The 19,324-nt window shown below is 41.5% G+C and overlaps 6 protein-coding genes across 6 annotated transcripts; 1 reads left to right on the top strand and 5 right to left on the bottom strand.

The window, feature by feature from the left end:
- Window positions 1-2,514: 2,514 nt before the first annotated feature.
- Window positions 2,515-6,454, bottom strand: BDB00DRAFT_798833 (uncharacterized protein). The gene is made up of 15 exons (XM_053121646.1): window positions 6,282-6,454; window positions 6,106-6,196; window positions 5,971-6,013; window positions 5,802-5,897; window positions 5,586-5,707; window positions 5,242-5,487; window positions 4,971-5,165; window positions 4,564-4,854; window positions 4,356-4,463; window positions 4,213-4,282; window positions 3,959-4,129; window positions 3,652-3,879; window positions 3,284-3,531; window positions 3,095-3,205; window positions 2,515-3,013 (listed from the first exon to the last, which is right to left on the bottom strand). Exons 1-15 carry the CDS (start codon window positions 6,395-6,397, stop codon window positions 2,930-2,932), a joined length of 2,220 nt encoding a protein of 739 aa, XP_052984901.1. The 5' UTR covers window positions 6,398-6,454; the 3' UTR covers window positions 2,515-2,929.
- A 1,986-nt stretch (window positions 6,455-8,440) lies between these two features.
- Window positions 8,441-9,567, bottom strand: BDB00DRAFT_394341 (ribosomal protein L24e-domain-containing protein). The gene is made up of 3 exons (XM_053117222.1): window positions 9,351-9,567; window positions 9,159-9,272; window positions 8,441-9,060 (listed from the first exon to the last, which is right to left on the bottom strand). The coding sequence occupies exons 1-3, from the start codon at window positions 9,429-9,431 to the stop codon at window positions 8,776-8,778; spliced, it is 480 nt and encodes a 159-aa protein (XP_052984900.1). The 5' UTR covers window positions 9,432-9,567; the 3' UTR covers window positions 8,441-8,775.
- A 37-nt stretch (window positions 9,568-9,604) lies between these two features.
- Window positions 9,605-10,681, top strand: BDB00DRAFT_798826 (uncharacterized protein). The gene has a single exon (XM_053121645.1). The coding sequence runs from the start codon at window positions 9,973-9,975 to the stop codon at window positions 10,648-10,650; it is 678 nt and encodes a 225-aa protein (XP_052984899.1). The 5' UTR covers window positions 9,605-9,972; the 3' UTR covers window positions 10,651-10,681.
- On the bottom strand, window positions 10,682-13,483 carry BDB00DRAFT_798819 (uncharacterized protein). The gene is made up of 7 exons (XM_053121644.1): window positions 13,041-13,483; window positions 12,840-12,909; window positions 12,687-12,710; window positions 12,495-12,574; window positions 12,252-12,401; window positions 12,108-12,172; window positions 10,682-12,013 (listed from the first exon to the last, which is right to left on the bottom strand). The coding sequence occupies exons 1-7, from the start codon at window positions 13,050-13,052 to the stop codon at window positions 11,041-11,043; spliced, it is 1,374 nt and encodes a 457-aa protein (XP_052984898.1). The 5' UTR covers window positions 13,053-13,483; the 3' UTR covers window positions 10,682-11,040.
- Window positions 13,484-14,058: 575 nt separating this feature from the next.
- On the bottom strand, window positions 14,059-15,933 carry BDB00DRAFT_394241 (ras guanine nucleotide exchange factor domain-containing protein). Its single transcript, XM_053117220.1, has 5 exons — window positions 15,904-15,933; window positions 15,668-15,827; window positions 15,129-15,584; window positions 14,853-14,942; window positions 14,059-14,766 (listed from the first exon to the last, which is right to left on the bottom strand). Exons 2-5 carry the CDS (start codon window positions 15,725-15,727, stop codon window positions 14,146-14,148), a joined length of 1,227 nt encoding a protein of 408 aa, XP_052984897.1. The 5' UTR covers window positions 15,728-15,827; window positions 15,904-15,933; the 3' UTR covers window positions 14,059-14,145.
- Window positions 15,698-18,997, bottom strand: BDB00DRAFT_394244 (uncharacterized protein). The gene is made up of 8 exons (XM_053117221.1): window positions 18,764-18,997; window positions 18,551-18,659; window positions 17,815-18,469; window positions 16,496-17,725; window positions 16,362-16,395; window positions 16,132-16,281; window positions 15,904-16,014; window positions 15,698-15,827 (listed from the first exon to the last, which is right to left on the bottom strand). The coding sequence occupies exons 2-8, from the start codon at window positions 18,619-18,621 to the stop codon at window positions 15,820-15,822; spliced, it is 2,259 nt and encodes a 752-aa protein (XP_052984896.1). The 5' UTR covers window positions 18,622-18,659; window positions 18,764-18,997; the 3' UTR covers window positions 15,698-15,819.
- Between the last annotated feature and the right edge of the window lie 327 nt (window positions 18,998-19,324).

Here is a 19,324-nt window from a genome sequence, read left to right as displayed (position 1 = left end):
CAATGACCTATATGCGTTCGTGCACGAGTATTCAAGGTACGTACTAATAATAATTTCTCAGCCAATCATATCATTTAAAGTGGATATACACTCATAATCGATTCTTGCGAACTTGCTTCCCTAACATGTGCTCCTTTACACATGTTTGTAGTTACGAGTCATTTCTGTAATTTCAATTAGCTCACATTATCTCATAACACTCTACTGTATTAATAGAAGAACGCACGCTTGTGATAAAAAGAAGGCTTTGTTAAGGTGGCATCATTGGACCGAATTTATCTCGCTGAGGTGCGGGGAGCGAGCGGGCTAAGGTATTCTTTCCGATCCGAGGTCGAACACGCATATCCCACTTTAAAAGTTACTACAGATAGCAAGCACAAAGAAAGAAAGCGCGTGGTACATATAAAATTCAACTTTTGGGTGACCAGATACTTTTTAAAAGTAGGCCCCAAATTTGGCCAGTTATAGCTGTCTTGCACCATAACATTCACAAATCACGATTTACTTTCGTAGTTGTATCCTTGCTAATATATTGTCATAATACAAGGTCGTGCACACGATTCTCGGGTGTTTGCCAATTTGGATCTAGCAAGAGACATATAAAATGATCCAGATACCAAATGTCCAAATGGCTCATACATAATTGCAGGTATGTAAAGACGTTTCATAAATTATGTCTACATAGCAAGTTTATGCTAATTATAGTTTTTGCATTGAACAGATTCCGCTTATCTTCAACGCCCGTACATTATGACACCTTATCCAAAAAACACACGAGATCGCGCCAAGAAAGACTTTAATTATGCTTTATCGTCGCAGCGTATGGCAATTGAACATGCATTTGGTGCGCTTACTTCGCGTTGGCGATTCCTTAAGCATTACTTGTACCAGCTGAATCCGGTCGATCTCGCCACCACCATCTATGTCTGCTGTATCCTTCACAATATCTGCATCGACCGACCTGGCAACGAACTCCCGGATAACATTGATGATTTTGACCAGGAGCTCAATGCTAATCATCTTGTGAGCATTGCCGAAGTTGACGCGCGTCGTGGAACAGCCGAAGAAAATGAAGATAGTGGAAATGCCGAAACCGCAACAGTAAGCTCGGAATCGAATACTTCCAGCATGCCGTCTATTTCTGTCGAACAAGACGATATCCTAACCGACGCTGAAGTACGGCAGCTACGGCAAGCAGGGAACGCTAAACGCGACATACTCAAGGATGAGCTACAAGCACGTCATTCTGGCCGGCGTCAAGCATAATTGATTCAAATAACACAATAAAAAAAGTCTTTGAAAACCCAATTTGTTTTAAGCATATCACTTATCCGAAACGGTCTGTTGAAGTTAATTCTTGATTTCTAATGCATGAACTTATTGCGATGGATTGTTTTGTTTTTCTAGAATTAACAACCCTCGCATCGGTACCGCAAAATATGATTGAGATAAGTCCTTATAGTTTCCACAAGTGTCAAATAATTTGTGATATGATAAGCAATACAAATAAATACATTTATTCTTCAGTGTTATTTTGCTCTCTATTATTTTGACTACGGGTGAGTCCTACAAGTGCTGCAATTACATCTGCAATCCACTCCTCTGCTCTGACCCTTCTTTCTTCTAACTGTTGTTGGCTTTCAGCTCTGTTTTCAAGATCGACCATCGCTTGAAGCTGCTATTGAAAACCTCGCTCATCGACCGCTTCGCGCTCTGCGTCGAGTGTACGTTCTTGTTAAATGAACTGTTCGAGAATGCTGTCAAGTTTTTCGAACAGCTGTTCACGGCCTCGCTCATGCGCCTCCAAAAGCTCGCTGCCCAAGTCGTTGTTAACTCCTCGTCGCTTGGCTGGTGGCTGTTCTGCATCATTCGTAACAAAGTTGCCGTCATTTGCTGCATCGCGAGTTTGAACCAGGTTGCCTTGATGATTTAAATCAATGGTTATTGGCGCTATCACACTAGCATCGTCTTTGAGAAACGCCATCATCGTATCGTAGTGAGAGAACCTCTCTTAATCAAGTCCTCCCTCATTCCAGTCTGCTTCGTTTCACCAGTGAGTCTTTGAAAGCGTCGAAGGAGCTTATCCCATTTCTTCTTGCAAGCACTTCTGCTACGTCGATGTCCAGAACTGGCATCCTCAATGAACTTTTTGTAGATCTTGTCTCACCATTTACCTTTTTCTTGGTTGCTTCTACCGTTTTTCCAGCGAGTATAGTATTCTTCCACAGCGCGGATCAATTCTGATTCTTCTTCTTCCACCCAGTCAGTAGTCGATTCTTCTTCCCTATCATCACCAGAGTTACGGTATCGAGGTCAGAACCTTCATTGGCTTCAACCGTTTCTGATTCTTGCTGTTGGGTGGCGGGAGGTGTTGGTAGGACAGGCTGGCTACCGTTTCTTCTATTGCTGGAACCTTGCGTAGCAGGAGACCAAATAATGAAATTGTCGCCCATGATAATAATAGAAGATAAACGAAGTTGATGTATTATAACGATAAAATAAAAAAGGGATAGATTTTGATGATATTTAGCGTTTATAATTTCTTTTTCCTGCCTATTGATACAGCCTGACATTCGGTAGGCATTTATCATGAGGAGTGAATTCATTCTATGCTGTTTTGATGGTCAATTGTCTTTTTCTGTTCAGTATCTTTTACTACTTCTTGGAAATGTGGACGAAAATAGTAATAGCATGGTCCGAACGCCCGCAACATTCCTCCTAAAGTGTCCGTACGGGCCACCACAGTTTCGGTAATACCCTACTTACTTCTAACTTAGGACCCCCGTCCGGACGGGCTTCGCCCTTTTTGAGAACATCCTAAATAAGGGTTAAAAGCTAACGAATTTAGAAATTAGCGCGGACAACTGTACAGATAATGAGGAGACACAATATGCAAAAACAAGCTTCTTTCATTGAACTGCTATGGATATCATGAATAGTTCCGTAAAAGTTCCATGCAATCATGGTATGTAGGCTGACTTAGTGCAACTTGATCAATTCGATAACCCTGGCTCTATAGAGTTCTTCTATTAGCTACACAGCATACTATATGTAGCAGAGTATGTATTTAGAAAGAAAAAGAATGCCAAGTTACCGTAGTCGATATAGAACACAGCAATGGTTTACCCAACACACTATCGAGAAGACCAGTCTGTCCGTCATACGACATGAGTTTGAACTGTTGGGCAGAAACACCTAATAGGGCCTAAGATACAAAAGTACAAGTCAAAGTTACTTATTTTGTTTATCATCCAGTCATTGTAAAATTAATATGCAACCTTACTTCTTCACAACCAAAAGCCGTAATCATTTGTCCTTCGCAATCATCCAGCGTCCATTCTACCCATCCACGGTTTGAAGATGTTCCTGGAGAATCTGCGGTCGTAACGATCGAAGAACGGTTCCGGAACGCCTCCACCACTTGTTCTTCAGGTATTAAACATTTGCAGAATTCACATATGCGCATACTCATGCCGCCGTTTGTGTTTCTTGCTTCACAACTACGATAAACAGGATGGAAACATGCTGTATCTACAACAAGCCATCCACCCATCAGATTGTCCTGGATTTAGCCAGTCATTCATAACCATTGTAGTATGTGAGGTAAACATGGTTCTTCTTCTTTTCTATAGCAAGTGTATATTTTCTTACGTGCATGGATGGTAATAATGTCAGCTGGCAGCCTTCCGTCAGCTCTTGCATATTCGTCAGGGTCTTGCTCATAACAATCGCCAATAACCATGGTATCATCTTCTGTCCGTATTCGCCATCCGACAACAGTGATATTGACTTGCCATGACCCTTGGTTGCTTTCGACATTTTGGATGGATTTAATTTGACGCAAACAAGAGCTTGCTAGTAAGCCCTTCATGGTGGATACTATTCACAAAATCATTGTTTTGATATCTTCTTTTAATTTTCTTAATTTATAAAAGACCCCTTCTTGTAAGTTGCTTACTGTTGTATATTTCGGTACCAGTGACAGCACTTCCATTGACAAACCAACTGGTGCCTCTGTCAGACACGTTACTAGACGAGGTAGTCAAGCCTGTTAACAGCACATATTGGCCTGGCTGTAATTTTCTTGCTTTACGGCCCGCCTGTTCCCATAATGTCACATCCACTTTGCCTGGAAATATGTTGAGATGACCATTATTAAAACTTATCTTTACAGCATCTAATTAATCTAAGGACTTCTCCCCTTTAATTTACCTGTGGAATCCACTATCCGCATCGCGTATCGATCCATTTTCGTTTTACTGTCTTGTTTAGTAAAAGGGTTCTAGAACAAGTTCGGTGTATGCATAATGGTTGGTATCTCGTCATACACGTAATGAATGACATTCTTGGCTTACATTACTGGCGATCGCGACAACTCGACACAGGAGAGTGATATTTAACATGGACGGTTCAAGATCCTTGATAAAGATACGGTTTGGGTATGCCAAACAATCCATGAATCCCTGAATATCAATAAGATTATTTTGTGTCGTTCGCATTCGTCAGAAATATTGATAAAGCCGTCCTCTTCATGTTGATACAGAATAAAAGGGTTTAATTTACTTCTTCATCGCGTTCCATAATCCCTTTTTTGGTCGTTTGTTTCTGCTGTTTTTGTGAAGAGTTAGATAGTAGACTATTATGAATACTATCGCGTCGTCGACTTTGATGAGACATTTGACTATTGGCAGTATCTGCTTCCACTTTGTTTACACCGGCCTGCCGTGCATCTTTCTCTGCCATGTGAAATATTACTGTGTCTTCAGTGTATTCGAATACAATATCAGAATGGGATCGTTGACTTTCGGTTCGTGCGGTTGGGAATCCAGGATTGTATAGTCCGATGTAGTCGCCCTACATACATTAAGCACACGATAGTATGAAAGAGTAACTTGTTTAAGGCACGTCTATGATAATTTTGCTTCTTGATATTGACTCTAATGTAAGTTTAAGCCTATCATCTTAATTACCCTCGTCAACATGGTTGCAAGTTGCGTCTGCTGATCATAAAGTGACAGAACGGCTGGTTCGTTATCCGGCGTCATATCCACCACAAATATATCGGTTCGTCGTAACTTCGTATTTTCGCCATCATCCTCGGTAATGAGATCTTGATTTACATTCTGATTGGCAGAAATGTGTTCTGTTTTTTCGACATGTATAACCTTTTGGGTGTGTGTAAATGTATACTATGAGCATCCTACATTTTGTTAGCCCGTAGCATAATATGTTAGGAGATACCTTGAGCCATAATTTATGCAAATGTTTATTCAGTCTCCCCAGGATCCCAGGCTGTATAACGTTTCGCAACGAGTCTGTAAACTCCCCTCGGATAAAGTTGCCGTCATTTGGTGTAAGGACAAACATCAAGAGTTGTGTCGGTGGTACGCGAGCAACACGTGTAATTCGGCTGACATCCTTGTTATCATACTGTGATGAGATTGGAGAGTTGATCTTTGCACCACAGAACATACGCATAGTTCGATCCTAACAATACAACGTGTTTGTTTATTCTCGATTCTCCATCGCTGTCTGGAGACCGTTACAATCAGTAGGTTGGAGAAGGAAGAACCTGTCATGGTTACCTTTAGGAACGGAATACCGGATCGTAGCGACGGTCGTGAGGAAGCGATCCACTGATTAAATTTTGGATGCATATACATATCCATGACCTTGTATGACATGCCATCAGATACTGTAACAAGCCGTAAATTACACATATTGAGTTAAGAATTGGTTTGCGCTTCTTGATATTTGTAATTTTATCAAGTTTGTCGTATCAGACAAGACAAAAAGGATATAGATATCGGCCAGGGAAAACAGTTGCCAATCTTTTGTTACAACTTCCAATGCAGCTGTTCGCTGATAATCATACATCGATTGAATGGTACCGTAAGCTATAATAACGGTGCAAACAAGACAAGATAAACATTTTGAATCATTGATATTATCAGCGATAATGCTCCTTACCAGCACCAAATCCTTTGCTATGTTTAAAAAAAGCTTGCTCCCACTATCAATAGAGCATATTAAAGTCAAGTATGTAAGATGTCTTCTCTATTCCACTCCCGTTTCCGCCCTGTAAATACACTCTTATGCACATACCTGTAATTCCAGTTCGCTTAAAGCAGTTGCGTCTGTGAGACCTGTAGAGTACTCGGAAAGTAGACGAGCTAATGCAGCCGCCACCCATGACCTGGATTATAGAGATCCACATAAGAACCAATCAGGTACACTAATTCTGAACAAAGAAAAGAGGAAAACAAGTGTGGGGACGTTACCAAGGGATCACAGCCGACGATGCCCAGGCAGGCTTATTTGAAGCTACATTCGCTTTCTTTAGAAACACTTCTTGTAGAACACCATGCAGTCGATCGACAGCGTCGCTAAATTCCATGAGTGGAAGGACGCGAAAGAAAAAGTGCAGTAAAAGGAAGTAAACGCGCTTTATGTGTCTTCAACCGCGTATTTCTCCCGCCATCAAATTTCCAGTGCAGCTTGTCGTTGTCACAATGACAGTAAACAAAGGACAGACATCCTGAAAGATAGCAATTCACCACCGCTCTCGTCGCTATAAAGTCCATCTCAAACATAATGTTTCGAGCTGTGCTAATGCGCACTTTATAATATTGTATATACAAAGTAACATTGCCGTAACAAAAGAAATGTGCTTTTTTGGGAGAGTTTTATGAAAGTCAAATTTGGCTTTCGAAAATGATGATTCTGATTATGGCAGCAGTTTATTATGGATTGCATATTGCCATGGAGAGCTGCTCTCTTCATATTTATAGAGATGTAATATAGTCACCATAATTAAGCATTACTTTTAATATCTTTGACGAGCTCAGTTTATCGTCATCAAGTGCCTTATTTAGCACGTATTTCCTGCCATATGCTACTTAAAATTACAGCTAACTTTATGTAATTTCTTCTGTTATCATAGCTACACACTCTTAGTTGGACAACTTGATGAAATGTTCAGCACGCTGCTCTGATTGTGCGACGAGATGGCTCCAAAGTTTTGACCACAATAACCATGAAACGTAGTCCTATCAGGTAAATCATGATTACATTTGAGTACATACAAAAAGGTTTAGTGTATTACCAGGATCGAGGTCTATAAAATGCGAGATTCTTGGATGCCTTGCTTCGTTCGGCACAGGCTGTTTCGTTAGGCGATACATTCGCATCGCCAGTTTATTAGATCAAGCTTACGGGGAAACCGTTCGACCTCAATGAAATTGTTTGGCATCCGCTTTGTAAATTCTTATAAATAAAAGTAACCAATGAATAAAGCACAATAATATACAATTAAGCAGAGTATGAAGTAGCACTGGATGAAGCTGCATGTACCTCCTTGTTGAGTACCGTCGCTTTGAGCCTTCTGAACGTCAAAAAAGCGCATACACCATCAGTCTCGATATACCCTCTGAAAATCGCCAATTCCCGGGTGGCAAATGCCCTTGTATTGGTAATTTAGAAAACAGAAGATTGAGTATATAGCTGCTAGAGAAAACATGGCCAGTTCACAGTATTTCTTTTTTAAACCAAAAAATTCTGATACGCTACCCTCCTGCGGACAGCGTCGTTTATTTTCCCGTACAGTATCTTCCATCTTATCATTTGACACACGCCAAAGTTGCCGCTCGCTAATTGGGGGCTTGCCGTACCTTGTAGGCCCTCAAGGGCGCCGAATCATCAGCAGGTAGAATTTTCTAGAGTAAGTACTTACAGAGTATAGAAAACAATACTTAATTGAGGCAACATATGTGCCTCGGATTTGCGGTACGACTTGCGATCAGTACTTGAGACAGCACTATATGGCAATAGATAAATTCCACACAGTGCTTGTTGGCAATGGGTAGCAGGGCTCATCTTGATCTCTCGTAGAACTCTACAACGCACAGTGAAAGTCAGTGATAGTACACTGTCATCCAAGGAAACATAGTTACTGGTGGTTGGAAAGGCTCTGCATACTGTAATTCTTAATTAACATTGCAGATTGGCAAAATATTCATATGTTGTCTAGAATTTATAGAAACTGGTCTATAGTATATATATTTAGCCCTGATACTGGAGATAAAAGGGCATGCAGAATCCCGCGTCAGCCGTGAAAATGGAAATATTGGAAGGTTAGAAAACACCAGGTGTCATGGTAAAGTATCGTTTGCACGAGATATTGAAGAATATCCCTCACATCTATAAAGTTATTATCTATTTTTTTACTCTTTCTTATCTTGAGAATTAAAAAACGTCTTTTGTACCACTTCCTTTCTTTGACTATAAGATTCATCAGCATCGGCCTCATTAGTTGTGTATCATTTATCATTATTCTTTTACTGTGCTCACGAATTGCATGAAGCTGAAAGTTTAATCTCGGCTATGTCAACTAAAAGCGATGGATCAAGATAACTTTGCTTTCTGAAACAAGGTATATTATAATATAGAAAGAAAGCAGTTTATATTTTGGAGACGACATTTAGCAATAGCATTATTGAACTACATGTACTTCGAGCAGTGACACAGCAATGTTACATATAACAACAGTCGATAACATCTCCTCAGGCTAATTTACCCAATTATTCGTATCTCCCTTCAAATCATAGCTCGTTTTTATTTTGCATGGCCAGTTCCAGCTTTGTATATGTGTTAAATGCGCTTTTGTTGTTGATGATGTGGTAAGTAATTCAATAGCGATATGGTGTGGTAGTAATGATGATGATGATAGTTGTACATGTATCGTAGTAGTAGCAGCAGCGTGTGTTTTCTTTTTTTTTACTCGTCCATCTCCATGTTCTCGACCTTTTCTTCTTCGACCTTGGCAGCCTGGAGACGCTTCTTGGCTTCCAAAGGAGCAAGCTCGATGTTTTGCTGGACCACTCTGATATCGTCGGCCTTCTCCTTGTCGTAGTTGCCAGACATACGGTTCTTGTAGAACACACGTTCACGTTTGGCACGAATCTCCTGCACACGCTTCATGGCCTTAACAGTGGTAGCCATGAGGTTACGATCGTAGCGGACTGGAACGTTGCGGCGTTTCTCAAACTCAAAGGTAGAATCCTATTATTAACGGACAACGTTATTATTACGATTCACACATGATTGATTGTGAGCCATGCATAACATGCCTTTATTTCATATATAGTTCCAAAACTTACAATAACCATTTCCTTGCCGCTAGCCTTACGGAAGGCCTTGGTCCAGCGAACCTTACGGGGGTTACGCTTCATTTTAAAGTTCTTGTGGCATTTTGATCGGCAGAATCGGAAGGTCTTTTATAGAAGCAAAATAAATGATTAACCAAACATTTCTCTAGATCTTATGAATGAGTGAGAGTGTTGCTTTGTTACCTTGCTATCATTACGCACAAACATCGTGCCGTGACCCGGGTAGCAAGGACCCGAGCAAAAGTAGCAACGATCAATATGCATTAGATTTCTGTGGGATTGCTAACGAACTTGCCAACAAGCAAAAAAAATTGTTGTGAAAAAAATACATAAAGGCAAGTCCGCTCCGGTTTGACCAATCAATTGAGTGACAGCCGCCCTATTGTTCCTTATATAGGCACCCTTCGCTCCTCTGTAGTAGCTAAACACGACTGTATGTACATATGCCTGAATGCTTACCAGTGAAATAAAGAGCTTGGTTGCGGCAGTAACACAGATCACCTACGCGACAGATAAAAGCGAGATTATTAATCCCTAAATCTCAATATCTACTAGCCGCGCTATTTTCCACTCTTACTCCCACAACGTTTTCTGAAAACTACTAGGTAAGCTTTTCAACTTTACTATAGTTCTTTCACAGTGTACTCTCTGAAGTCCACTTTCGAACATTATTGATCTGGTTTACATAATTCACTTTTTTCTTACTCAATGGGCGATCTCGTGTCGAGCACTCCTCCGCTTCTTATGCTACAACATTCTATATTAGACCTGGGACTGCACTCGTACACACACATTTCCTAGAGATATGGAATCTTACAAAGGAACTCATTCACAGCAGAATCACGAGCTAGTGCGAACGAATGCGCTTTACGCATCTCAAATACGTAGATTGGAGGATGAATTGTATGGTTTACGGAGCGAGAATCTGGAGCTTCGTGAGCGGCTCATACGTGCTGAGCGTCAACTCGAATTGAAGGAGAAACAACAAATAGTGGCTGCTACTACGGTTTCAGCCATGGCTATGATGAAAAAAGACAGGTTGTCTGTACCAGCGTTGCTGGGCGATACTGGTGAAGAAGGCGAAGCTACTTATACTAGTGCCACCACTACTGCAGAAGCAACAGCAATAGTTAAGCCTCCATCGCTGTATCTGCTACTAGATGAAGAGCTTGAGCGAACAGATGATCATAAGCAGCCTGAACAACATCAGCAGCAACAACTACAGACAAATGATATTGATGGCCTAGAGCATCAAAGGTATGATAACCGTAGCAACAACGATACTGGTTATCGCAACACAAGAAGTGAGGAGAGTGCAGAGCCGCAGTCAGTCAATATCACCCGCCGTAAAGATACCACTAATGCTGTCATGCCGACGCCAAATAAACGAGTCAGAACACGTATCAGTTATGCCTTACCTAGCGTAAAACAGAAGCTACGAAAAGGCGACCCATTCACATTCAACGATCCAGTCCCTCGATAATAAAACATGTTATGATCGACATAGACGAATGTTAAACTTTTTATTTCTACATCTACGTGATGCTTGGTTTGCTTTACAATATACTATGTTACATGTTACATAATAAAAACACACGACATAATTTCTTTTTTCTTGCCCCTTTACAAATAATAACAATTTTGAGAAAGACACAATGAAAAAGCAACAGGACCAGGAATAGCCCTCCAGTGCAGTTACATCGCTTCCTCTGCAACAGTGATGGTTGTACAGATGCAAGGCTCCAGGGCTCGGTGTAATTATTGAGGATTATGATGAACAATGGGAATATAATGGTGTGCTTGCTATTGCTGTTGCTCTAGAAGGTGATGTGGGCAGGGCGATGATGGGTACTGATGTTGTTGTAGCTTTAAATCACTTTCGTTTTTGCGCCAGCTTGTTTGCAAAGTTCGTGATCTGAAACCGTTCCTCTTCACCAGGAGGCCCCGTTCTTGACAATGTATCCCGCAATTGCCGTAGGTATTCGTCCATTTTCGTTACCGATGGCGCCGTGTTGTTGGCAAGTTTAATATTCAGTTGCATCATGATATCGGTCACAACCCGCTTAAATTCTTTCTGTTGCTGCATTTCCTTGCGCATGGTTTCGACTTTTTTCTTTTCTTCTTCTAATTCTGCTTGTAGTTTAGTCGATTCGCTGGCTTTTTTCTGAGTTGTCTTAAGATCGTGCTTGAGATTTTCGCGTGTCGCTTCGAGATAGTCCAAAGCGGATTGCTTTTGTATCAGTTCTTTTTTTAAAAGATCGACTGAATTGCGAAGTTCGATTTCCGCAGAAGTGGGAGACAAAGAAGAAGACGATGATTGTTGTTGTTGAGCTGCTGGAGGTGGTGGCGTAGATGATGGAGAGGTGGTTGCCATTCCAGATGTTGGAGTGATAATAGCCTTGTTGCGAATAACATTTGCCATTTGTGGCACTGCTGATGACGATGATGATGGTTGTGTTTTGACAGTAGCTGTTGGGGGTTTAGCGGTTTGTTTCGACAATGACAGTGGTTTTTGTTTGAATCCAACTATTGGTCTGTTGTTGTTATTGCTGTTATTGTTAACGACATTACTGCCGGCACTATAGCCATTATTGATGAGGCTGCTACTACTGCTGTTATTGCGGAAACCGTTACTGCCGCTCTCGTTACTGTTTTCATTGCCGTATTTTAAGATCTTTGTAGGGGACTCTCTGATCGGTGAACCTGGTCTCTTATAATGAGATGACATGGAAAAAATGCCATCGTCAAATGACTGATGCTCGTTGCACCTCACGAGATTGCCAGTGGGCATGGGATAACCAACAGCAAGAATGCCTGCATTCGCCCCGCACGTAGCATGAAAACTTCTAGATTATGCGATAGATCCAGCCAGGAATGGTGTTATTATTGCCGTATGTTTCAAGGCGATTGTTTGTGTAATGATATAGATGACATGCTTACTTGGAGCATCCAGGGAAACTGCATTTTAGACATAGACCTTGTCGTTTCATGCACACGTAGCATTGCTAAAGGCAGTTTGAGCATATGAGTAACTAGTAGTAACTATAGCTATAGCAGAGTTGCGCCGGTGGTGGTTTACGCTACCTGGGTATCTAAATTTTTGTTTATATAATAATACGGTTCTTTGTCGTGCTTGACATCTTTGCTGTAAGCGGCACAAACAACATGCATAAATTTGCCAACGTGTTGGGTGGGCTTTAGGGGGCCACTTTGTTGCGGGCAACACACGACTTCCTAGAGAAGATTGAAACAAACATCCCGTGAGTTTTGGGTTAGCAGTTACACTTTTCTCTCCTTTGTCTAACAGAGATCTTTACTGCTATGTACCATCGGCCTTCCACGTCGCTGAGCATTGCACCGTTCGCAATACCAGTTGCCCTCGGGGATAATGCTAACACCATAGCACACTACGGTCAAGATAAAAGAACAAAAAGATATGTTTAGCAATCCACCCTTTCCCCCTTGAGTCCCTGAGCTCTTAAACAATAAAGGAGGGGTGCAAGAGATAGATCACATTACATTGATGCACAGGCATATCGCAACCTATGATATAGTTTTTTATAACGACGATGATAGGTTAGTGTCTTTTGTCGATCAAGAATGGTAGAATCAGCCAACAATAATGACAGTTGCTCCTTTTGTGATACGATCGAATAAAAAGTTGATATGTACCTTTGCCATCGCAGTATAAGATTTGGTTAGTCACCCGCGAAGTCGGGTCATCACACACCGCGCAACGGTCCTGGGTTGCATTTCGGTTGATGGTTGATAGGTGGGTTGTGAAATTATAGTTTACACATATAACAAAAGGTAAGAATACCAGGTCAATGTCAAGTAAATTAAACAGATTCCTTTTTGGCTTCTAATGCGCACCTCGTCTGCCATGCTTTATACGAGCGTTTTATGTTTTTACAGGTTGTGGAGAGGTTGCGTGTGCTCGTAATTGCGTGATATTTTCGATGGAAGATACACGGTATACGTCCTGTGGCAACTTTAATCCTTTATTGGTTTGTAAAGAACGCTGCTTTTCTTATTAACAAGGACTGATGGTGGTTGTAGCAGTTGCTGTTGTCGTTTTTGAAACACACAGTATGTGTGTGCCTTTTTTTAAGTGCTGCGGGCTCGTTCTTTGTTTTTGTTTATGTATTTCAACTTTGCTATATACTAGCAAACATAAAAATATTGAGCACCAATAGAAGAAAATGTGCGTGCGATGATAGTGTGGCTACTTTTCTTTTTGTGCGTGTGTGTCTAAGGACAGGAGAGAAAAGGGGGAAGAGTTTGTTTTTTCTCAAACTCAAACGAATAGAAAAGAGACAAAAGAACGAGTTTTCCATAAGAAAAAATCCGAGCACGCTTTTGGTTATTCTCGCTTGTTCTCAATTTTTGTGACGTCGAAATTTCCCGATCCTCCGCTATACTCTTGTGCACAGGTGGACATTATCATTATCTTCACCACCAAATCGGGTGTAAGGCACGTAATAGTACGTATGCGTAGTAGATAAATGTAGATTCTACTTCGGTGTAGCTTTGCTATCACATGAGTGAGTAGCTCACTCATATAGTAGAGACATATATACCTGCTTGCCTTGAAACGGTCAAGAAGCATACTGAAGAATATTATGAAACGGCACCTTCATCTCTCTTCATAATCGTACTTCATTTATTACACAGAAATACACTTATGCAGGTTCTGTCTATCATAATCTATCTTAGAAGGCTGTCTATTACTACTACTACTGCTGTTGCTGCTGTTGCTACTGCCGCTGTAGCAATGTACACCAGATCAGCCCTAACAGAGTAGGTGAGATAGGATAAAGTATCTTTTTTATATACACAAATGGAACGAGCCGTTATAACAAAGAGCGTAAAGTAAAATTAAGTATTACAATTTAAAGGAGCAGAGAAAATGTATGTTACAAAAGAATATAACAATGCATAAAGTATCAATAGGGAAAGATGAAAGAGAAAGAGGGCTCTACGATAATTGTTGCTTTGCTACCCGTCGCATATTAGACGAGATCCATTGCGTACTACATCGTGAATCTTCGTAACAAGACTCTACAGAACGAATCTTAATCTCAACCAATTCTGCAACCCTGTCAAGAACAGGCACGTCTGCAGGAATATGTGATGAGCAGCAAGGCCTTGTAATGGATATATGTGGTAGAAAGGGGCAGTGCTCGAGATCAGATGCAAACCAATAGTTTTCGGTTGTGTAGCGCATCAAAGTATTTACAAAGTGAGTCAACACTCGAAATTTGTCAAAGTTGATTAATTTTGGTGAAGGTTGCTGTTGCTGTTGTTGTTCGGGCAACGGCGCTGGCGTTGTCATGGTTGGGTTGCCATCCATGAAGAATGTCAAGTCCTTGAGAATAAGAGGGAAAAAAGGCACCACTGGCGCTTTTGCTGTAGCCAACGCTTGACGATAGTATCCCATGTTGTTTGTTACATCCACGTATTTCTGGAGCGCATCAAATGCGCTCATGTCGCGGCTCGACAGTGCTTGCCAAGTATTTTCTAGTCGCTGAATGGTCGGGCACTGAAGACCCATGATGATGATCATGCCAGTATGAAAATTGTTCCATTCGATGCATAGCTGATTACGAAATAAACAGAAAATGGCATATCATCGTGTTAATTATATCAGATGATAATCGAATACCACCGTTTTATATTCCATACCTTTGCAATATGGATGAGCTTTTTAATAATCATTCGTCGCTGCTTTGGATGTTGAGGTGAACAAACTTCATGCAGTATCCAATGGCTCAACTATACACACCATATACCCAATAAAATACAGTAAGTTTCTCGGCGAACATGCACACACAGCCATATTAAGCATCATACTGTACTAAAGTAACCCCGCGTAAATCATCACTGTTAAGCAGTATGCTGAAGGGTGAAGTAGTAGGAGGTAGGACAAGTAAGGAGAAAATCTTCTATTTTCGCACATACCATATTCGCTCGTCTCGTCAATATTCTGGCATATCCACTTTTCTTTGGATTAGAAAGCTCGTGTTGCTGCTGCGAGTTATTGACACTGCTATTTCGCCACGTTCCTCTGAGGTATTCATAGGGTGAGATATTTTTGAACACATTGAAATCTGCCAAGGTCAGATATTGTGCGACGTCTTGTGCATCCAGGGAGGCCAATGCAGATGATGTTGAGGATAATGCCAATGCATTAACGCCGCTTTTTTTGAATGTGAAAGAAGGAGAAACAGTAGCGGTGGAAAGAGCAGGTGGTGATGATGGGATTTTAGTCGGAGGTGCCGCAGCAGTAGTAGCAGGAGTCCCTGGAGGGTAGAATTCGCGGGCATGGGGTCGTGCACGTTCTAACCATTCAGTGGAAGTAATCCTTGACAAAGATGAGTATACGATGGCCGAAGAAGAATGCTCTTGCTGTGTGTCCTATTTTTGAGCCAAAAAAATGTTGGTTTTAGCACATTCCCCCTTTTGTATTTCTACAAGCACACATTGCAAGTATAACAAACCTGAATATCCAACAGGTTTTTGATGGTGGCAAGCTCTTCGCCAATCTGTGCTGCCTGCATATTTATGAGCAGAAAACGATGTAACCGATGTAATAAGGTGTCATCTACTTTAAAATCCTCGTATTGCAGCTTAATCCAACGCGTTATCACATTTATGACTCTACATTTATAATAAATGCCAGAGGGAGGATTAGTAAACCTAATGAAAATAAGCCTTTAACTGATTTTCCTTTTACCTGAGCTGAATACTTCTTTGCGAAGTCGTTCCATATTCATGCCACGTAATGCCCTGGAAAACGTCTTTAAGGTAATCAAAAAGTTTGGCAGAGCTGATGAATGCATGATGACTCAAAAGGTATGTGTCGACATAGTCCAAGTCTAACAATACATAAGGAAAGGTTTGAAATCGATACGGCACGACAGAGTAAGTCGTACTAAAGTATTACAGTTTAACTGCCACTTACCATGAATTGCGCTTTCTATCAACTTTTTGAAGAGTTGAGCGCCTGTGCCTGCAATGACTTTTTGTTTGTCTCCTGCAACAGGCTGTGTAATTAGAATAGCATGTCCATTTTCACTAACATAATTTAATTCATCACTTGGCTGGGTGAAATCTACAAGAAAAAAAAAAGGTATTATGACTTGAGCTATGATGTGCTAAGTGCAAGCAGTATCTGTTTTCTAAGTGTCTTACCAATACGGTTTTCGATGTCCAGAGACCGATATAACTATGCGACAACAGTTTCAAAATATGGAGTGTTAATGTCGCACTTTTTAACTCGCACTTCATAGACATGGCTATAGAAACATCAAACTATCTCAACTTACTGTATCACGGGACGCGTTATTAACAGATTGTACGATAGTGTCGCTATTGCTGCCCATATCAGGGTCAGATGTACTGAAAGGTATCGGGCTTCTGCGCTGTTGCTGCGATGACCTGCTTTGTGAGGTTTTATTGCCTTGGATACTGGCGGTCCGTCGATGAGGTGCCCAATGACGAGCAAGGACAGAAGACAGACTCGATATACCAATAGTTCCAACAGAACGATACGATGACGAAGAAGACACAGCCTGTCGTTGCTCTTCAGAAGATGAGCGCCCTTCTGCAAATATCATTGCCTTGCTGAGTAGAGTCGACGTTTGCTGTTTTTGTGCTGCTGATAACGATGATATGGTGGCATAATTGTTGCTCGCTCTGGTATTTTTTCTTTCAGATCCTGGCTCAGTAGTAGCTGGCTCAATAGCTCCGTCGTCTAATGCTGCCGTCGTTGTGTGTACCTGTTGTTGCCGATCATTGTCATCGGTATCAGGAGAGAGAGAAAGAGGGGACGCTATGATAATAGACGAGCGTCTACGATGATCATCACCGTTCGTGTAATGATACCGCGCCATTTCCAAATCAAATATTCTTGATTGGCTATTACTTTTTGCAGAGTGAAGACTCGAATATGAAGAAAACGAGCGTGCTGAGAAATACGAAGATGAGCGTGTCGAGATTCTGTCGAAATTCGTGTCCTCTTTCTGGCTGATGGCCGTGCTGCCGCTTCGTGGAGAAACAGTAGAAGTCCCCGGGCCATCGCCGCTGTTGGTTGTAGTAAATTTCAAATCTGCTGTAGGCGATGATTGTGTAGTTGGTGACTCGGGGACACTGACGGGTGTTAGGGGGCCGTATGTTCCCATCGTCAACAATTCCAAATCGTCATCATCATCAGAAAAACTTCGACGATACATCGCTGGCTCCTCGCATCCAAAATGCTCCACGCCCAATTGCTTCTGCTGTCTGCTAGTATCCCGGCCATTCATATTATCTGATGATTCAGATCTAGTCGTCGTCGATAGAGTAATCTCGCTTGGCTCTTTGTAGAACATAGTAGAAATCGCAGGATGTAATGATCGCTGATATTCTGAACCGTTGCTAAGACGCATTGCAGCAGATTGGCGTTCGCATCTTTCCTCACCCATTAAGTTTCTGCTATTGATTGGATACATGCTGTTGTGCTTGGCAATCTCGAAAGGAGAATATTTGGCATCATCACCGCACGACCATCGCTGCCGCTAAAGTAATAACTACCATCAGTATAGTCATTGGATGTATCCTGCCTGCATGAGACAGAAAGAGAGAGAAATAATAGCAGAAGATATACCTCTTGTGATGAATATAGTTTTACAGTTTCAGCCATATGATCACTTGTAAAACTTCGTCGGTTGTTACAGCTGCTGGCGGCAGAGCTACTGCTACTGTCTTCGTCCAAGAATGATCCTTCGTACTTTGATGATTTTCTCATCAGTCCCGGTGTAAACAGTTGTCTCCAACTCATAGAATGCATTGATTGATAATTATGGCCGTTACTGATATTACTAGCACCACTACTGCGTTGCTGTTGCTTTGTCGCAACAGGGACCACTTTCGACGATGGTGATACCTGATGATCGCGTCCATGTCGAACAATCATCGTTGCCGATCCAAAGAATGTCCGTATGGGATTTTTTGGGCTTGACGTTGACGAGGTTGATGCTGTACTACGCTGGGAAACGCTTTGCATTGAAATCGATGACGCATTTTCTTCCGCCTTGATTCTCATTGATGACCATGGGTCACCACTATCATCATCGTTGATGTTGACTGACGAGAAAGCGTGGTCAGGAAAAAACACAGTGGATGATTTTGATGATTGTGGTGGCGTTTCTTGGCCCTGTGCAACAGTCTTCGTACTGTTTGATGTTGTCGTTCGAAATGACGATGAAATGCTTCGCATAAAACGACTGCCAGCTGTTTCTGCAGATTTTCGCTTGAATGCCCTAACGTGTGAAAGTGCCATATAAGACATTTCTCTTGTGGATATTTATAAAAAAGCTAGAATGATTGTCATGAAGCTCTACCTGCTGTTGTCATGGTACTGCTGTTGGTAGTTACTGCTCCTTGATAAGTCTGCACTGCTTCTGTAGGTCATGTTGCGTATAGCTCCAATATTCAGTTGCCCATTAACAACTGGAGTAAGCAATGCACTATGCGTTATTACTTTTTTCTTTTGGTACTTTGACCTTCCGAGAACTGTATTTACTGCGGTTACTTCTTGAGGGAATGAAACTAACCTTGATGTTGTCGATGAGGTGCATCAGCATGATTGGTTGAATGAGCAATCCACTCGCTTTCTGTTGTGTTGCCATTAAAAGCAAGTAATGCATCGATGAGTTGATGAGAGTGTGCTATTAAAGCGAGGTGCACTGACTATATTCATATTGTATTATAGTTTTTTAGATAGAGGATATGTATAGGTGATCAAGAAAGGAAGATCCTTGCATAAAAGAGGCTAAAGAGAGAGAAATTAAGCTAATTTTGGAAACCCACACGAACCTGCGGAGAACTGCATTCATATTCTTCTTCTTCAAAGCACCCGGCAGCAATCATCTTGTTATATAAAGCATGTGAGGTTGTTTCCACAAGATCTTTGGCACGATTTACATGGCCAATGATTGCATCTGCTTCGCGCTGAATAACTTCGGCCAAATCGGGCCATTCAGGCAACGTTAACCGTTTCCGACGGATGGCACGTCCGACTGTACGTGATACCTCAATATTATCACCGTTACTGCTATTAATACTAGTGCTTCTTGTGGTGGCGACAGTGCCAGTAGACTTTGTTGAATTGCTAG

This window comes from Zychaea mexicana (assembly GCF_025766255.1).
Source record: "Zychaea mexicana strain RSA 1403 chromosome Unknown BDB00scaffold_4, whole genome shotgun sequence".
Classification (NCBI taxonomy): domain Eukaryota; kingdom Fungi; phylum Mucoromycota; class Mucoromycetes; order Mucorales; family Lichtheimiaceae; genus Zychaea; species Zychaea mexicana.
The sequence above is the reverse complement of the archived record's forward strand: the minus strand, read 5'-3'. Positions and strand labels throughout refer to the sequence as shown.

Coding starts and splice junctions, on each gene's coding strand:
- BDB00DRAFT_798833 (XM_053121646.1), bottom strand. CDS start 6,397: ATGGAATTTAGCGACGCTGTCGATCGACTGCATGGTGTTCTACAAGAA. Junction 6,014..6,105: donor TAAGCGAACTGGAATTACAG/GTATGTGCATAA, acceptor CTCTATTGATAG/TGGGAGCAAGCTTTTTTTAA. Junction 4,464..4,563: donor TTATGGAACGCGATGAAGAA/GTAAATTAAACC, acceptor ATTGATATTCAG/GGATTCATGGATTGTTTGGC.
- BDB00DRAFT_394341 (XM_053117222.1), bottom strand. CDS start 9,431: ATGCATATTGATCGTTGCTACTTTTGCTCGGGTCCTTGCTACCCGGGT. Junction 9,273..9,350: donor TTGTGCGTAATGATAGCAAG/GTAACAAAGCAA, acceptor CTTCTATAAAAG/ACCTTCCGATTCTGCCGATC. Junction 9,061..9,158: donor GCGGCAAGGAAATGGTTATT/GTAAGTTTTGGA, acceptor CGTTAATAATAG/GATTCTACCTTTGAGTTTGA.
- BDB00DRAFT_798826 (XM_053121645.1), top strand. CDS start 9,973: ATGGAATCTTACAAAGGAACTCATTCACAGCAGAATCACGAGCTAGTG.
- BDB00DRAFT_798819 (XM_053121644.1), bottom strand. Junction 12,173..12,251: donor ACAAAAATTTAGATACCCAG/GTAGCGTAAACC, acceptor AACTGCCTTTAG/CAATGCTACGTGTGCATGAA. Junction 12,014..12,107: donor AGTTTCCCTGGATGCTCCAA/GTAAGCATGTCA, acceptor CGCATAATCTAG/AAGTTTTCATGCTACGTGCG.
- BDB00DRAFT_394241 (XM_053117220.1), bottom strand. CDS start 15,727: ATGCAGGCAGCACAGATTGGCGAAGAGCTTGCCACCATCAAAAACCTG. Junction 15,585..15,667: donor AAAACCTGTTGGATATTCAG/GTTTGTTATACT, acceptor GCTCAAAAATAG/GACACACAGCAAGAGCATTC. Junction 14,767..14,852: donor AGCTCATCCATATTGCAAAG/GTATGGAATATA, acceptor TTTCGTAATCAG/CTATGCATCGAATGGAACAA.
- BDB00DRAFT_394244 (XM_053117221.1), bottom strand. CDS start 18,621: ATGACCTACAGAAGCAGTGCAGACTTATCAAGGAGCAGTAACTACCAA. Junction 17,726..17,814: donor AACTATATTCATCACAAGAG/GTATATCTTCTG, acceptor TTATTACTTTAG/CGGCAGCGATGGTCGTGCGG. Junction 16,396..16,495: donor ATAACGCGTCCCGTGATACA/GTAAGTTGAGAT, acceptor GTTGTCGCATAG/TTATATCGGTCTCTGGACAT.